General features: G+C 41.4%; 1 protein-coding gene across 1 annotated transcript in view; it reads left to right on the top strand.

The window, feature by feature from the left end:
• The window catches only part of LOC125537997 (cysteine-rich receptor-like protein kinase 10), a 28178-nt gene extending 10647 nt beyond the window's left edge, over positions 1 to 17531 (top strand). The window contains exons 2-6 of the mRNA XM_048701310.1: positions 15631 to 15696; positions 16336 to 16559; positions 16658 to 16895; positions 16990 to 17140; positions 17235 to 17531. Coding sequence (XP_048557267.1) covers positions 15631 to 15696; positions 16336 to 16559; positions 16658 to 16895; positions 16990 to 17140; positions 17235 to 17531 — 976 coding nt within the window. The remainder of the gene's footprint in view (positions 1 to 15630; positions 15697 to 16335; positions 16560 to 16657; positions 16896 to 16989; positions 17141 to 17234) is intronic.
• The last annotated feature ends 483 nt before the right edge of the window (positions 17532 to 18014 follow it).

The raw sequence follows: 18014 nt of genomic DNA, 5'->3' as shown, positions 1-18014 counted from the left end.
AACCAGTTTCTGTGACACCTAAACCAATTAGTGAGGAAGCTAATGATGATGATCATGTAACTTCAGATCAAGTTACTACCGAATCTCGTAGGTAAACCAGAGTGAGATCCGCACCAGAGTGGTACGGTAATCCTGTTCTGGAAGTCATGTTACTAGACCATGACGAACTTGCGAACTATGAGGAAGCGATGATGACCCCAGATTCCGCAAAATGGCTTGAGGCCATGAAATCTGAGATGGGATCCATGTATGAGAACGAAGTGTAGACTTTGGTTGACTTGCCCGATGATTGGCAAGCCATAGAAAATAAATGGATCTTCAAGAAGAAGACTGACGCTGACGGTAATATTACTGTCTACAAAGCTCGACTTGTCGCAAAAGGGTTTCGGCAAGTTCAAGGGATTGACTACGATGAGACCATCTCACCCGTAGCGATGCTTAAGTCTGTCTGAATCATGTTAGCAATTGCCGCATTTTATGATTACGAAATTTGGCAGATGGATGTCAAAACTGCAGTCCTGAATGGGTTTCTGGAAGAAGAGTTGTATATGATGCAACCAGAAGGTTTTGTCAATCCTAAAGGTGCTAACAAAATATGCAAGCTCCAGCGAATCATCTATGGACTGGTGCAAGCATCTCGGAGTTGGAATACACACTTTGACAGGTTGATCAAAGCATATAGTTTTATACAGACTTGCGGTGAAGCCTGTATTTACAAGAAAGTGAGTGGGAGCCCTACAGCATTTCTGATAAGTATATGTATGACATATTGTTGATCGGAAATAATGTAGAATTATTCTGCAAAGCATAAAGGAGTATTTGAAAGGAGTTTTTCAAAGAAAGACCTCGGTGAAGCTACTTACATATTGAGCATCAAGATCTATAGAGATAGATCAAAACGCTTGATAAGTTTTTTCAATAAGTACATACCTTGACAAGATTTTGAAGTAGTTCAAAATGGAACAGTCAAAGAAAGAGTTCTTGCCTGTGTTACAAGGTGTGAAATTGAGTAAGACTCAAAACACGACCACGACAGAAGATAGAAAGAGAATGAAAGTCATTCCCTATGCCTTGGCCATAGGTTCTATAAAGTATGCCATGCTATGCACCAGATCTATTGTATACCCTACACTGATTTTGGCAAGGGAGTACAATAGTGATCTAGGAGTAGATCACTGGATAGTGGTCAAAATTATCCTTAGTGGAATAAGGATATGTTTCTCAATTATGGACGTGACAAAAAGGGTTCGTTGTAAAGGGTTACGTCGATGCAAATTTTAACACTGATCTAGATGACTCTAAGTATCAATCTGGATACATATTGAAAGTGGGAGCAATTAGCTAGAGTAGCTCTGTGCAGAGCATTGTTGACATAGAAATTTGCAAAATAAATACGGATCTGAATGTGGCAGACCCGTTGACTAAATTTCTCTCACAAGCAAAACATGATCATTCTTTGGGCGTTAATCACATAGCGGTGTGAACTAGATTATTGAATCTAGTAAACCCTTTGGGTGTTAGTCACATGGAGATGTGAACCAATCACATAAAGATGTGAACTATTGGTGTTAAATCACATGGTGATGTGAACTAAATTTTAGACTCTAGTGCAAGTGGGAGACTGAAGGAAATATTCCCTAGAGGCAATAATAAAGTTATTATTTATTTCCTTATATCATGATAAATGTTTATCATTCATGCTAGAATTGTATTAACCGGAAACATAATACATGTGTGAATACATAGACAAACAGAGTGTCACTAGTATGCCTCTACTTGACTACCTCGTTAATCAAAGATGGTTATGTTTCCTAACCATGAACAAAGAGTTGTTATTTGATTAACGGGATCACATCATTAGATGAATGATCTGATTGACATGACCCATAACGTTAGCTTAGCACCTGATCGTTTGGTATGTTGCTATTGCTTTCTTCATGACCTATACATGTTCCTATGACTATGAGATTATGCAACTCCTGTTTGCCAGAGGAACACTTTGTGTGCTACCAAACGTCACAACGTAACTGGGTGATTATAAAGGTGCTCTACAGGTGTCTCCAAAGGTACATGTTGGGTTGGCATATTTCGAGATTTGGATTTGTCACTTCGATCGTCGGAGAGGTATCTCTGGGCCCTCTCGGTAATGCACATCACATAAGCCTTGCAAGCATTGCAACTAATGAGTTAGTTGCGAGATGATGTATTACAAAACGAGTAAAGAGACTTGCCGGTAACGAGATTGAACTAGGTATTGGATACCGACGATCGAATCTCGGGCAAGTAACATACCGATGACAAAGGGAACAACGTATGTTGTTATGCGGTCTGACCGATAAAAGATCTTCGTAGAATATGTAGGAACCAATATGGGCATCCAGGTCCCGCTATTGGTTATTGACCGGAGACGTGTCTCGGTCATGTCTACATTGTTCTCGAGCCCGTAGGGTCCGCATGCTTAAGGTTTCGATGACAGTTATATTATGAGTTTATGCATTTTGATGTACCGAAGGTTGTTCAGAGTCCCAGATGTGATCACGGACATGACGAGGAGTCTCGAAATGGTCGAGACATAAAGATGATATATTGGAAGCCTATGTTTGGATATCGGAAGTGTTCCGGGTGAAATCGGGATTTTACCGGAGTACCAGGAGGTTACCGGAACCCCCCGGGAGATATATGGGCCTTAGTGGGCCTTTGTGGAAGAGAGGAGAGGTAGCCAGAGATGGGCCGCGCGCCCCTCCCCTCCCTTGGTCCGAATAGGACAAGGAGAGGGGGCCGGCCCCCTTCCTCCTCTCTCTCCTCCGCGAATCCTATTCCAACTAGGAAAAGGGGGGGGGAGTCCTACTCCCGGAGGGAGTAGGACTCCTCCTGGCGCGCCTCCTCTTGGTCGGCCGCCCCCCCCCCCTTTTGAGCCTTTATATACGGAGGCAGGGGCACCCCCTAGAGACACAAGTTGATCCTCGTGATCATATTCTTAGCCGTGTGCGGTGCCCCCTTCCACCATAGTCCTCGATAATATTGTAGCAGTGCTTAGGCGAAGCCCTGCGACATTAGTACATCAAGATCGTCACCACGCCGTCGTGCTGACGGAACTCTTCCCCGACACTTTGCTGGATCGGAGTCCGGGGATCGTCATCGAGCTGAACGTGTGCTAGAACTCGGAGGTGCCGTAGTTTCGGTGCTTGATCGGTCGGGCCGTGAAGACGTACGACTACATCAACCTAACGCTTCCGTTGTCGATCTACAAGGGTACGTAGATCACACTCTCCCCTCTTGTTGCTATGCATCACCATGATCTTGCGTGTGCATAGGAAAATTTTTGAAATTACTACGTTACCCAACATTGGGAACTACTCAATCGTTTTCGTTGACAGGAAAAGCATGCCAGCCAAAATGTTTTGTATCTATCTTTTTCACTTTGAGCTCTGGCACCTCTACAAATCTCTACTTCCCTCTGCGAAGGGCCTTTCTTTTACTTCATGCAATTTTTATTTTTACTTGAGCCTCCATCTTCACTTATAAAGCACCAACTAAGGGGCAGTATGATCGTACTTGAGTATTGGGTGTAGCTAATATCCGAGTGTGTTTCATGAATGGATCAATGATTGAGCATAACGAGCTAGGGATAACTTGCTTTTGTTGGGGAATGTAGTAATTTCAAAAAAATTCCTACACACACGCAAGATCATGGTGATGCATAGCAACGAGAGGGGAGAGTGTTGTCCACGTACCCTCGTAGACCGAAAGCGGAAGCGTTATATCAACGCGGTTGATGTAGTCGTACGTCTTCACGATCCGACCGATCCAAGTACCGAAAGCACGACACCTCCGAGTTCTGCACACGTTCGGCTCGGTGACGTCCTCGCCTTCTCGATCCAGCAAGAGGGGCGAAGTAGTAGATGAGTTCCGGGAGCACGGAGGCGTGGTGACGGTGTTGGTGAAGAACAATCTCCGCAGGGCTTCGCCTAAGCACTACGAAAACTAGGACGGAGGATAAACTAGAGGGGACGGGGTTGCCGGCACACGGCTTGGTGTTTATTGATGTGTCTTGGGTGCTAGACCTACCCCTCTATTTATATGTTGAGCCTTGGGGTCAAAACTTGGAGTAAAAGCCTCCACAAAGTCGGTTTCACCCGAAAGGCAAGAGTCTTTCTCGGACTCCAGGGCCAGATGCTAGGGTTCCCGGCGTCTGGACCCTGATGCCAGGGACCCTGGCGTCTGGCCCCTAGACTCTGCAAAACTTCCTTTTGCGCTTTCCAAAAACCATGTGTGCTTTCCCCTTTGGCCCAAATAAAGTGTTCTCGTACCCAAACATTTCGGGAAACATCCGGAACCCCTTCCGGTGAATTCCAGAACCCTTCCGGTGACCAAACACTATTATCCCATATATCAAACTTTATCTCCGAACCATTCCGGAGTTCCTCGTCATGTCCGTGATCTCATACCGGACTCCGAACAACATTCGGTCACCAACATACATAACTCATATAGTACTATATCGTCAACGAACGTTAAGCGTGCGGACCCTACGGGTTCGAGAACTATGTAGACATGACCGAGACACCTCTCTGGTCAATAACCAATAGCGGGACCTGGATGCCCATATTGGCTCCTACATATTCTACGAAGATCTTTATCGGTCAGACCACATAACAACATACGTTGTTCCCTTTGTCATCGGTATGTTACTTGCCCGAGATTCGATCATCGGTATCTCAATACCTAGTTCAATCTCGTTACCGGCAAGTCTCTTTACTCGTTCCGTAATACATCATCCCGCAACTAACTCATTAGTTGCAATGCTTGCAAGGCTTATAGTGATGTGCATTACCAAGTGGGCCCAGAGATACCTCTCCGATAATCGGAGTGACAAATCCTAATCTCGAAATATGCCAACCCAACAAGTACCTTTGGAGACACCTATAGAGCACCTTTATAATCACCCAGTTACATTGTGACGTTTGGTAGCACACAAAGTGTTCCTCCGGTAAACGGGAGTTGCATAATCTCATAGTCATAGGAACATGTATAAGTCATGAAGAAAGCAATAGCAACAAACTAAATGATCAAGTGCTAAGCTAACGGAATGGGTCAAGTCAATCACATCATTCTCCTAATGATGTGATCCCGTTAATCAAATGACAACTCATGTCTATGGTTAGGAAACGTAACCATCTTTGATCAACGAGCTAGTCAAGTAGAGGCATACTAGTGACACTCTGTTTGTCTATGTATTCACACATGTATTATGTTTCCGGTTAATACAATTCTAGCATGAATAATAAACATTTATCATCATATAAGGAAATAAGTAATAACTTTATTATTGCCTCTAGGGCATATTTCCTTCAGTCTCCCACTTGCACTAGAGTTAATAATCTAGTTCACATCGCCATGTGATTTAATACCAATAGTTCACATCACCATGTGATTAACACCCATAGTTCACATCGACATGTGACCAACACCCAAAGGGTTTACTAGAGTCAAATCGCTATGTTATTAACACCCAAAGAGTACTAAGGTGTGATCATGTTTTGCTTGTGAGAGAAGTTTAGTCAATGGGTCTGCCACATTCAGATCCGTAAGTATTTTGCAAATTTCTATGTCAACAATGCTCTGCACGTAGCTACTCTAGCTAATTGCTCCCACTTTGAATATGTATCCATATTGAGATTTAGAGTCATCTGGATCAGTGTCAAAATTTGCATCGACGTAACCCTTTACGACGAACCTTTTTTTTCACCTCCACAATCGAGAAACATATCCTTATTCCACTAAGGATAATTTTGACCGCTGTCTAGTGATCTACTCCTAGATCACTATTGTACTCCCTTGCCAAAAACAGTGTAGGGTATCCAATAGATCTGGTACACAGCATGGCATATTTTATAGAACCTATGGCCAAGGCATAGGGAATGACTTTCATTCTCTTTCTATCTTCTGTCGTGGTCGGGCTTTGAGTCTTACTCAGTTTCACACCTTGTAACACAGGCAAGAACTCTTTCTTTGACTGTTCTATTTTGAACTACTTCAAAATCTTGTCAAGGTATGTACTCATTGAAAAACTTATCAAGCGTCTTGATCTATCTCTATAGATCTTGATGCTCAATATGTAAGCAGCTTCACCGAGGTCTTTCTTTGAAAAACTCCTTTCAAACACTCCTTTATGCTTTGCAGAATAATTCTACATTATATCCAATCAACAATATGTCATTCACATATACTTATCAGAAATGTTGTAGTGCTCCCACTCACTTTCTTGTAAATACAGGCTTCACCGCAAGTCTGTATAAAACTATATGCTTTGATCAACTTATCAAAGCGTATATTCTGACTCCGAGATGCTTGCACCAGTCCATAGATGGATCGCTGGAGCTTGCATATTTTGTTAGCACCTTTAGGATTGACAAAACCTTCTGGTTGCATCATATACAACTCTTTCTTTAATAAATCCTTTAAGGAATGCAGTTTTGTTTATCCATTTGCCAGATTTCATAAATGCGGCAATTTGCTAACATGATTCAGAAAGACTTAAGCATCACTACGAGTGAGAAAATCTCATCATAGTCAACACCTTGAACTTTGTCAAAAACCTTTTTCGACAAGTCTAGCTTTGTAGATAGTAACACTACTATCAGCGTCTGTCTTCCTCTTGAAGATCCATTTATTTTCTATGGCTTGCCGATCATCGAGCAAGTCAACCAAAGTCCATACTTTGTTCTCATACATGGATCTCATCTCAGATTTCATGGCCTCAAGCCATTTCATGGAATCTGAGCTCATCATCGCTTCCTCATAGTTCGTAGGCTCGTCATGGTCAAGTAACATGACCTCCAGAACATGATTACCATACCACTCTGGTGCGGATCTCACTCTGGTTTGCCTACGAGGTTCGGCAGTAACTTGATCTGAAGTTACATGATCATCATCATTAGCTTCCTCACTAATTGTGTAGTAGTCACAGGAACAGATTTCTGTGATGAACTACTTTCCAATAAGGGAGCAGGTACAGTTACCTCATCAAGTTCTACTTTCCTCCCACTCACTTCTTTCGAGAGAAACTCCTTCTCTAGAAAGGATCCATCCTCAGCAATGAATATCTTGCCTTCAGATCTGTGATAGAAGGTGTACCCAACATTTTCTTTTGGGTATCCTATGAAGATGCACTTCTTCGATTTGGGTTTGAGCTTATCAGGTTGAAACTTTTTCACATAAGCATTGCAACCTCAAACTTTAAGAAACGACAGATTAGGTTTCTTGCCAAACCATAGTTCAGATGGTGTCGTCTCAACGGATTTAGATGGTGCCCTATTTAATGTGAATGCAGCTGTCTCTAATGCACAACCCCAAAACTATAGCGGTAAATCGGTAAGAAACATCATAGATTGCACTATATCCAATAAAGTACGGTTATGACGTTCGGACACACCATTACACTGTGGTGTTCCAGGTGGCGTGAGTAGTGAAACTATTTCACATTGTTTTAACTGAAGGTCAGACTCGTAACTCAAATATTTCACCTCTGCGATCATATCGTAGAAACTTTTATTTTCTTGTTACGATGATTCTCCACTTCACTCTGAAATTCTTTGAACTTTTCAAATGTTTCAGACTTGTGTTTCATCAAGTAGATATACTCATATCTGCTCAAATCATCTGTGAAGATCAGAAAATAATGATACCTGCCGCGAGCCTCAACACTCATCGGATTGCATACATCAGTATGTATTATTTCCAATAAGTCAGTTGCTCGCTCCATTTTTCTGGAGAACAGAGTCTTAGTCATCTTGCCCATGAGGCATGGTTCGCAAGCATCAACTGATTCATAATCAAGTGATTCCAAAAGCCCATTAGCATGGATTTTCTTCATGCGCTTTACACCAATATGACCTAAAACGGCAGTGCCACATATAAGTTGCACTATCATTATTAACTTTGCATCTCTTTGGCTTTAATATTATGAATATGTGTATCACTACAATCGAGATCCAACAAACCATTTTCATTGGGTGTATGACCATAGAAGGTTTTATTCATGTAAACAGAACAACGATTATTCTCTAACTTACATGAATAACCGTATTGCAATAAACATGATCCAATCCTATTCATGCTCAACGCAAACACTAAATAACATTTATTTAGGTTCAACACTAATCCCGAAAGTATAGGGAGTGTGCGATGATGATCATATCAATCTTGGAACCATTTCCAATACACATCGTCACTTCACCCTTAACTAGTCTATGTTCATTCTGCAACTTCCGTTTCGAGTTACTATTCTTAGCAACTGAACTAGTATCAAATACTGAGGGGTTGCTATAAACATTAGTAAAGTACACATCAATAACATGTATATCAAATATACCTATGTTCACTTTGCCATCCTTCTTATCCGCCAATTACTTGGGGTAGTTCCGCTTCCAATGACCAGTCCCTTTGCAGTAGAAGCACTCAGTTTCAGGCTTAGGTCCAGACTTGGGTTTTTTCACTTGAGCATCATCTTGTTTGCCGTTCTTCTTGAAGTTCCCCTTTCTTCCCTTTGCCCCTTTACTTGAAACTAGTGGTTTTGTTTACCATCAACACTTGATGTTTTTCTTGATTTCTACCTTCGTCGATTTCAGCATCACGAAGAGCTTGGGAATCATTTCCGTTATCCCTTGCATATTATAGTTCATCATGAAGTTCTACTAACTTGGTGATGGTGACTAGAGAATTCTGGCAATCACTATTTTATCTGGAAGATTAACTCCCACTTGATTCAAGTGATTGTAGTCCCCAGACAATCTGAGCACATGCTCACTGCTTGAGCTATTCTCCTTCATCTTTTAGGCAAAGTACTATCAGAGGTGTCATACCTCTCGGCACAAGCATGAGTATGAAATACCAATTTGAACTCTTGGAACATCTTATATGCTCCAGGGCGTTCAAAACGTCTTTGAAGCCCTGATTCTAAGCCGTTAAGCATGGTGCACTAAACTATCAAGTAGTCATCATATTGAGCTAGCCAAACGTTCATAACGTCTGCATCTTCTCCTGCAATAGGTCTGTCACCTAGCGGTGCATCAAGGACATAATTCTTCTGTGCAGCAATGAGGATAAACCTCAGATCACGGATCCAATCCGCATCATTGCTACTAACATCTTTCAACTTAGTTTTCTCTAGGAACATTTCAAAAATAAAAACAGGGGAGCTAAAGGCGAGCTATTGATCTACAACATAGATATGTTAATACTACCAGGACTAAGTTCATGATAAATTTAAGTTCAATTAATCATATTACTTAAGAACTCCCACTTAGATAGGCATCCCTCTAATCCTCTAAGTGATCACGTGATCCATATCAACTAAACCATGCCCGATCATCACGTGAGATGGAGTAGTTTCAATGGTGAACATCACTATGTTGATCATATCTACTATATGATTCACGTTCGACCTTTCGGTCTCCGTGTTCCGAGGCCATATCTGTTATATGCTAGGCTCGTCAAGTTTAACCTGAGTATTCCGCGTGTGCAACTATTTTGCACCCGTTGTATTTGAACGTAGAGCCTATCACACCCGATCATCACGTGGTGTCTCAGCACGAAGAACTTTCGCAACGGTGCATACTCAGGGAGAACACTTATACATTGATAATTTAGTGAGAGATCATCTTATAATGCTATCGTCAATCAAAGCAAGATAAGATGTATAAAAGATAAATATCACATGCAATCAAAAAATATGTGACATGATATGGCCATCATCATCTTGTGCCTTTGATCTCCATCTCCAAAGCATCGTCATGATTTCCATCATCACCGGCATGACACCATGATTTCCATCATCTTGATCTATATCAATGTGTCGTCACATGGTCGTCTCGCCAACTATTGCTCTTGCAACTATTGCTATCGCATAGCAATAAAGTAAAGCAATTATTTGGCGCTTGCATCTTATGCAATAAAGAGACAACCATATGGCTTTTGCCAGTTGCTGATAACTTCAACAAAACATGATCATCTTATACAATACCTTATATCTCATCACGTCTTGACCATATCACATCACAACATGCCCTGCAAAAACAAGTTAGACGTCCTCTACTTTGTTGTTGCAAGTTTTACGTGGCTGCTACGGGCTGAGCCAGAACCGTTCTTACCTACGCATCAAAACCACAACGATAGTTTGTCAAGTTAGTGTTGTTTTAACCTTCTCAAGGACCGGGCGTAGCCACACTCGGTTCAACTAAAGTTGGAGAAACTGACACCCGCCAGCCACCTGTGTGCAAAGCATGTCGGTAGAACCAGTCTCGCGTAAGCGTACGCGTAATGTCGGTCTGGGCCGCTTCATCCAACAATACCGCCGAACCAAAGTATGACATACTGGTAAGCAGTATGACTTATATCGCCCACAACTCACTTGTGTTCTACTCGTGCATATGACATCTACGCATAAAACCTAGCTCGGATGCCACTGTTGGGGAACGCGGTAATTTCAAAATTTTCCTACGCACACGCAAGATCATGGTGATGCATAGCAACGAGAGGGGAGAGTGTTGTCCACGTACCCTCGTAGACCGAAATCGGAAGTGTTATATCAATGTGGTTGCTGTAGTCGTACGTCTTCACGATCCGACTGATCCAAGTACCGAAAGCACGGCACCTCCGAGTTCTGCACACGTTTGGCTCGGTGACGTCCTCGCCTTCTCGATCCAGCAAGAGGGGCGAAGTAGTAGATGGGTTACGGCAGCACGACGGCGTGGTGACGGTGTTGGTGAAGAACAATCTCCGCAGGCCTTCGCCTAAGCACTACGAAATCTAGGATGGAGGATACACTAGAGGTGACGAGGTTGCCGACACATGGCTTGGTGTTTCTTGAAGTGTCTTGGGTGCTAGCCCTACCCCTCTATTTATATGTTGATCCTTGGAGTCGAAACTTGGAGTAAAAGCCTCCACAAAGTCGGTTTCACCCAAAAGGCAAGAGTCCTTCTCGGACTCCAGGGCCAGACAACAGGGTTCCCGGCGTCTAGACCCAGACGCCAGGGACCCTGGCCTCTGGCCCCTGGACTCCGCAAAACTTACTTTTGCGCTTTCCAAAAACCTTGTGGGCTTTCCCCTTTGGCCCAAATAAAGTGTTCTCGTACCCAAACATTTCGGGAAACATCCGGAACCCCTTCCGGTGAATTTCGGAACCCTTCCGGTGACCAAACACTATTATCCCATATATCAAACTTTATCTCCGGACCATTCCGAAGTTCCTCGTCATGTCCGTGATCTCATCCCGGACTCCGAACAACATTCGGTCACCAACATACATAACTCATATAGTACTATATCGTCAACGAACGTTAAGCGTGCGGAACCTACGGGTTCGAGAACTATGTAGACATGACCGAGACACCTCTCTGGTCAATAACCAATAGCGGGACCTGGATGCCCATATTGGCTCCTACATATTCTACGAAGATCTTTATCGGTCAGACCGCATAACAACACACGTTGTTCCCTTTGTCGTCGGTATGTTACTTGCCCGAGATTCGTTCGTCGGTATCTCAATAACTAGTTCAATCTCGTTACCGGCAAGTCTCTTTACTCGTTCCGTAATATATCATCCCGCAACTAACTCATTAGTTGCAATGCTTGCAAGGCTTATAGTGATGTGCATTACCGAGTGGGCCCAGAGATACCTCTCCGACAATCGGAGTGACAAATCCTAATCTCGAAATACGCCAACCCAACAAGTACCTTTGGAGACACCTGTAGAGCACCTTTATAATCACCCAGTTACGTTGTGACATTTGGTAGCACACAAAGTGTTCCTCCGGTAAACGGGAGTTGCATAATCTCATAGTCATAGGAACATGTATAAGTCATGAAGAAAGCAATAGCAACAAACTAAACGATCAAGTGCTAAGCTAACGGAATGGGTCAAGTCAATCACATCATTCTCCTAATGATGTGATCCCGTTAATCAAATCACAACTCATGTCTATGGTTAGGAAACATAACCATCTTTGATCAATGAGCTAGTCAAGTAGAGGCATACTAGTGACACTCTGTTTGTCTATGTATTCACACATGTATTATGTTTCCGGTTAATACAATTCTAGTATGAATAATAAACATTTATCATGATATAAGGAAATAAATAATAACTTTATTATTGCCTCTAGGGCATATTTCCTTCAGCTTTAGCGTTGATATTTTGAAAGACATGGTTGCTTGTTGATATGCTTGAGTATTAAAGTCCTCATGTCAAAACTAGACTATTGCTTTGAACCATATAAAAGTCCAATTGTCCATGCTATAAAAGAAAGAATATGTTATGAACATGTTAGGCAGCATTCCACATCAAAAATTCTGTTTTTATCATTTACCTACTCGAGAACGAGAATTAAGCTTGGGGATGCTGATATGTCTTCAATGTATCTATAATTTTTTATTATTCCATACTATTATATTATCATTCTTGGATGTTTTACAATCATTTTATATTATTTTTTGGGACTAACCTATTGACATAGTGCCTAGTGTCAGTTGTCGTTTTTTGCTTGTTTTTTACATCATAGAAAATCAATATCAAACAGAGTCCAAATGCAGCGAAACTTTTTTTGAAATTTTTAAGGACCGGAAGACACCCAATGGGCCGAAGAAGCGCCTAGGGGTTCCCCGAGGGGGGCACAACCCACCAGGGCGTGCCTGGGCCCCAGGTGCGCCCAGGTGGGTTGTGCCCACCTCGATGGCTTCCCGCACCACCTCTTTGCTCTATAAATACCCCAATATTTCAGAAACCCTAGGGGAGTCGACAAAAACCAATTCCAGCAGCCGCAAGTTCTAGAAACCATAGATCCAATCTAGACACCATCACGGAGGAGTTCATCATCCTCGTTGGTGCCTCTACGATGATGCGTGAGTAGTTCATTGTAGACCTTCGGGTCCGTAGTTAGTAGCTAGATGGCTTCCTCTCTCTCTTTTGATTCTCAATACAATGGTCTCTTGGAGATCTATTTGATGTAACTCTTTTTGTGGTCTGTTTGTTGGGATCCGATGAACTTTGAGTTTATGATCAGATATATGTTTTTATGCATGAAAGTTATTTGAGTCTTTTAATCTCTTATATGCATGATTACTCATAGCCTCGTATTTATTCTTTGAATCTTTGGTTTAGTTAGGCCAACTAGATCGATTTTTCTTGCCATGGGAAGAGGTGCTTTGTGATGGGTTCGATCTATGATGCTTGATCCTAGTGACAGAAGGGCAACCGACACGTATGTATCGTTGCTATTAAGGATAACAAAATGGGGTCTATTTCTACATAAATAGATCTTGTCTACATCATCGTTCTTATTGCATTACTTCGTTTCTCCATGAACTTAATACACTAGATGCATGCTGGATAGCGGTCGATGTGTGGAGTAATAGTAGTAGATACAGGCAGGAGTCGGTCTACTAATCTTGGACGTGATGCCTATATAATGATCATTGCCTGGATATCGTCATGATTATTCGTAGTTCTATCAATTGCCCAATAGTAATTTGTTTACCCACCATTGCTATTTTTCTCGAGAGAAGCCACTACTGAAACCTACGGCCCCCGGCTCTCTTCTTTATTATATTTGACTTCGCGATATATTTTTATTTGCTTTTATTTTCAGATATATTAATCCAAAAATACAAAAATACCTTGCCGTAATTTTTATTTATTTATTTTATCTCGCATTCCCACGAGATCTATTTATCCAATCTACTACAATTTTACTTATCTTTTTACCCATGAGGGATTGACAACCCCTCTCTTACGTCGGGTTGCAAGTACTTGTTCTTTGTGTGCAGAAGCTGTTTACGTGGTGTTGCGTGGTTCTCCTACTGGTTCAATAACCTTGGTCTCATCACTGAGGGAAATACCTACCGTAGCTGTGCTGCATCATCCCTTCCTCTTTGGGGAAATACCGACGTAGTTCAAGGCGCATCAAGACAGCACTTGATGAGAGCGAAGCAAATCATGAAAGACCAAGCAGATAAGAAGCGATCCTGGCATGAATTCCAAGTGGGGATCAGGTTTTTCTGAAGCTACAGCCCTACATTCAGACATCTATCGCACGGCGAGCCAGCCACAAACTTAGTTTCAAGTTCTTTGGGCCATTTTCGGTGGTCAGAAGATTCAACGCAGTCACATACGAGCTCAAGCTACCCGACGGGTCTTCCATCTTCACGGTGTTCCATGTCTCACAACTCCGGCACACCCTCACTCCAGGTAAGAGTGCTTCATCCCAATTACCTGCAGATTCAAGCGTGGCTGCCACACCAAGCAAGATTCCAGATCATCGTTGGCGCCGCGACACCCGCAAGACGCGCGAACAAGGACTCGTGCGGTGGATAGACAGCCAAACGACACCAGATACATGGGAAGATTTGGATGACCTGCGTCGCCGTTTCCCCACAGCCTCGACTTGGGTTCAAGTCGGGTCTAAAGGAGGAGGGGGTGTCAGCGACCTGCCAGGCAACGGCACTGGCGTGCCGGACCAGCAGGAGGAAGGCGCCAAGACCACCAGGCCCAAGAGAGAAAGGAGGCCCAACCACAAGTTAATAGGCCCGCTGTGGGTCTCCTACATGTTCGAGCCCAAGGACATATGATTTCTCATGAAAATACCCAGATTATAAAATGTTGTATTAGTTATATGACAGTACTGCTTATGACTAATTATTCAAGTGTGTCCATCTAATTTGCCCCATCACCTTGACATGATATTTTGAATGATGACATGGTAATCAAAATGTGAACATTGTTTCCTACTTCAATATATGTACTAAACCCAACAAGATTACATTACTATAGAAGTAATGCCTGGGGAAAATTTAGGCATATAATTTTGAAGTACCTAATCTAAATTTTGAATAGTATCAACAACTAAAATTTAGACATATCCAAAACATCACCGTTACAATAACTGGAGGAAGTGATATTGAACATCCATTTTAACAAACTGGAAATTCCTTTCGACATTATTTACAAATGCAATATATATGCTTTTCAATTATGTCGAGCCTTCAGTTTCAAATGTGTTTACAGTTCTTTTCAGATTTCATGTCTTACCTTTTCCATAAGGAAATGACCAGTTACAAGAATTAAGGAAATAACGAGTTACTGCAATGAACTGACTCTAGCCAAATAATTATTTAGTTGGACCGGTAGTTTCTACATGAGCATATTTGGCAAGATCAAATACTTAATTTACCACAAGTCATGGTAGCACAATTAGCTAAATTGTGTTAGTCTAGGCACCTGGATTAGTTCCACGGACCCACCATGGTATTTATGCAGGTAAATTCCAAATTTCTGGTTTGTTGCACTTCTGCAGTTGACAAGGAGATCAGTTCAGTAAAGATTACAATCCTAATTACAGCATGCCTGTTGCTACTAACATGCCTAGGCCTTGACTGGATGTACAAATACATAGGTAGAGTAACAAACGTCCTCTTGTTTTACATATGACACTAGTGTAAATTTTAAGAAAAATAATTGATGTCCTAACAAGCAAGCAAATTGCAAAAGAAGGAAAAGCAGAAGAAATTGTCGCAGGGATACTTTAGCACATCCAACAATCTTGAAGGCAAACATACAGAATTTCCATTTGTTAGCTATGGAGACATCCTTTCAGCAACAAATTATTTCGCTGATTCCAACTTGCTTGGACGTGGAGGTTTTTGCCAACATTTACAAGGTAATAGATAGTGGTGATTGGAATGTGTTTTGACAGAAGACCGTACAAACATATTTTAGACGTCAATCGTTGTCTGACTCCTAAAACACCCTTGACTCTTGAATCGTTTTTATCCGATAGTAAAATTATTGAGAGTAATATGTTAGTGGGGATCACCTATTTAGTAATACTATATAGGATTGGGTTATCGAAAATAAGTAGCATAATAGAATGGAGTATTTTTCTATGCATGGTTGCATGTTGAGGTGGGTTATTTCCTATGCATGGTTGCATGTTGAGTTGACATGTTGAGAGAAATTGGCTAATGGGGATACCCTGTTAGCAATATGTAATTACTGAAATATATGTACATGTTGATGCCATATAGTCCAAAAATCAGTGTGGTTTTCAAGGGCATAACAGAACAATTTTAGAGTTGAATAATATCTTGTGGGATCAGAATTAAAAGGTGCTAAAGTATACTTATTTTTGCTAAATAAAACAGTTATGGAAATGATAACCTGCAGGGCATATCCTTATTGGTCTTTGGTGTCATACCATCTACCTACTACTGCATAAAACCCGTGAAAGGGTAACTTTAGAAGTAAGAAAAGTCGGTTCCAACTTGTTCAAGTGAAAAATATGCGCTCATGTATGGCATACTGGAAGGTGGAAATGGGGTTGCTGTGAAGAGGCTTAGTCAGAGTACCGGACAAGGTATAGTGGAGTTTAAAAATGAAGTAATTCTAATTGCGAAGCTGCAGCACAAGAACCTAGTCAGACTTCTTGGATCGTGCATTCATGAAGATGAGAAGTTACTGATCTACGAATACTTACCTAACAAAAGCTTGGATGCTTTTCTTTTTGGTATATCCTTCTCTTTTGTTAAATGCACATTAGAAAGTTCTTTAAATGAACAAAGTGCTATTCATTTGACAAGCTTCATCTCATATTAAACATGAAAGATGCTTCACGGAAACATGTGCTTGATTGGTCGACACAGTTCAAAATAATTAAAGGAATAGCAAGAGGTCTTCTTTATCTCCATCAAGATTCAAGATTAACAATAATTCATAGAGATCTCGAAGCAAGCAACTTCTTGTTGGACACAGAAATGACTCCCAAAATTTCAGATTTTGGTATGTCAAGAATTTTTGCTACAAACCAAAACCAAGCAAACACTACCCAGGTCGTTGGGACATAGTAAGTAATTGTTCAACAAACCCTTGACATTGCTATTCTATAGTTTCGTATAGTTCATTTTGTGGATTCCTTGACTTGTTTAATGTTTAAACAGTGGGTACATGTCGCCTGAATATGCGATGGGAGGTGCTTTTTCTGTAAAATCAGACACATATAGCTTCTGTGTTCTTCTCTTAGAGATTGTTAGTGGCTTGAAGATCAATTCACCTCAGCTCATAACAAACTTTTCTAGCCTTATCACTTATGTAAGTATGATTACAAGATATTTTCAATCTCCCCTCCCTCCTTTCCCATCAGAAAAGTTCGTAACTTGATGTTGACCTTATTCTAATTGCTCAGGCATGGAGATTGTGGGAAGATGGAAACGCAATTGAACTTGTGGACTCTTCCTTTGTTGCAAGTTGCCAACTTCAAGGAGTTCTGTGTTGTATTCACGTGGGACTCTTGTGTGTTCAGGACCATGCTAGGGATAGGCCACTTATGTCACCGGTTATGTTTATGTTAGAGAACGAAAGTGCACCGCCCGCTCCAAAGCAACTTGTATATTTTGCTCTAAGTACTTGCGCAGAAGAAGGAAGGGAGATTACAACAAATTCAGTGAATACAGTGAGTATCACAACAGTTGATGGACGTTAGAGATTAGAGATCTTAGTACAACATAATTGTATACTTTATGGCTTGCTCTCCGTGAACTGATTTTTTGTGTGGTTATTTACAATAACTTGTAGATGAGTTTATTATATAAGAAAAGTTTTGATTAACAGAGGGGGGTCGTCCTCACCCCTACCCCTGCCCTGCAACTCAATATGCCGTACTAAATGTATAGTACCTTCAGATTTTTTTTTGATAAAAGAGTTTAATCAGATATTTTTTTTACTTTCAGAAGCCATCCATGATATAATATCCTAATAAACAAGACTATCACCTGCTGTTGTTTGATCAGTTAAAAAAATGTGTTCAAAACATTACGTAATACTATAGTCATGATTTAGTTCATGTAACTGTAGCACATGACATTTGATTCATTAAGCAAATTGTGCGCTTCACGTCACTGTGGCAAACACCAGTTGTTTCATTCAACAAACAACTTGTACACTGAACTCACCTCCTTTGCACCTC

This window comes from Triticum urartu, chromosome 2 (genome assembly GCF_003073215.2).
Source record: "Triticum urartu cultivar G1812 chromosome 2, Tu2.1, whole genome shotgun sequence".
Lineage (NCBI taxonomy): Eukaryota > Viridiplantae > Streptophyta > Magnoliopsida > Poales > Poaceae > Triticum > Triticum urartu.
Note: the sequence above shows the minus strand (reverse complement) of the source record. Positions and strands in the feature narration are given on the sequence as shown.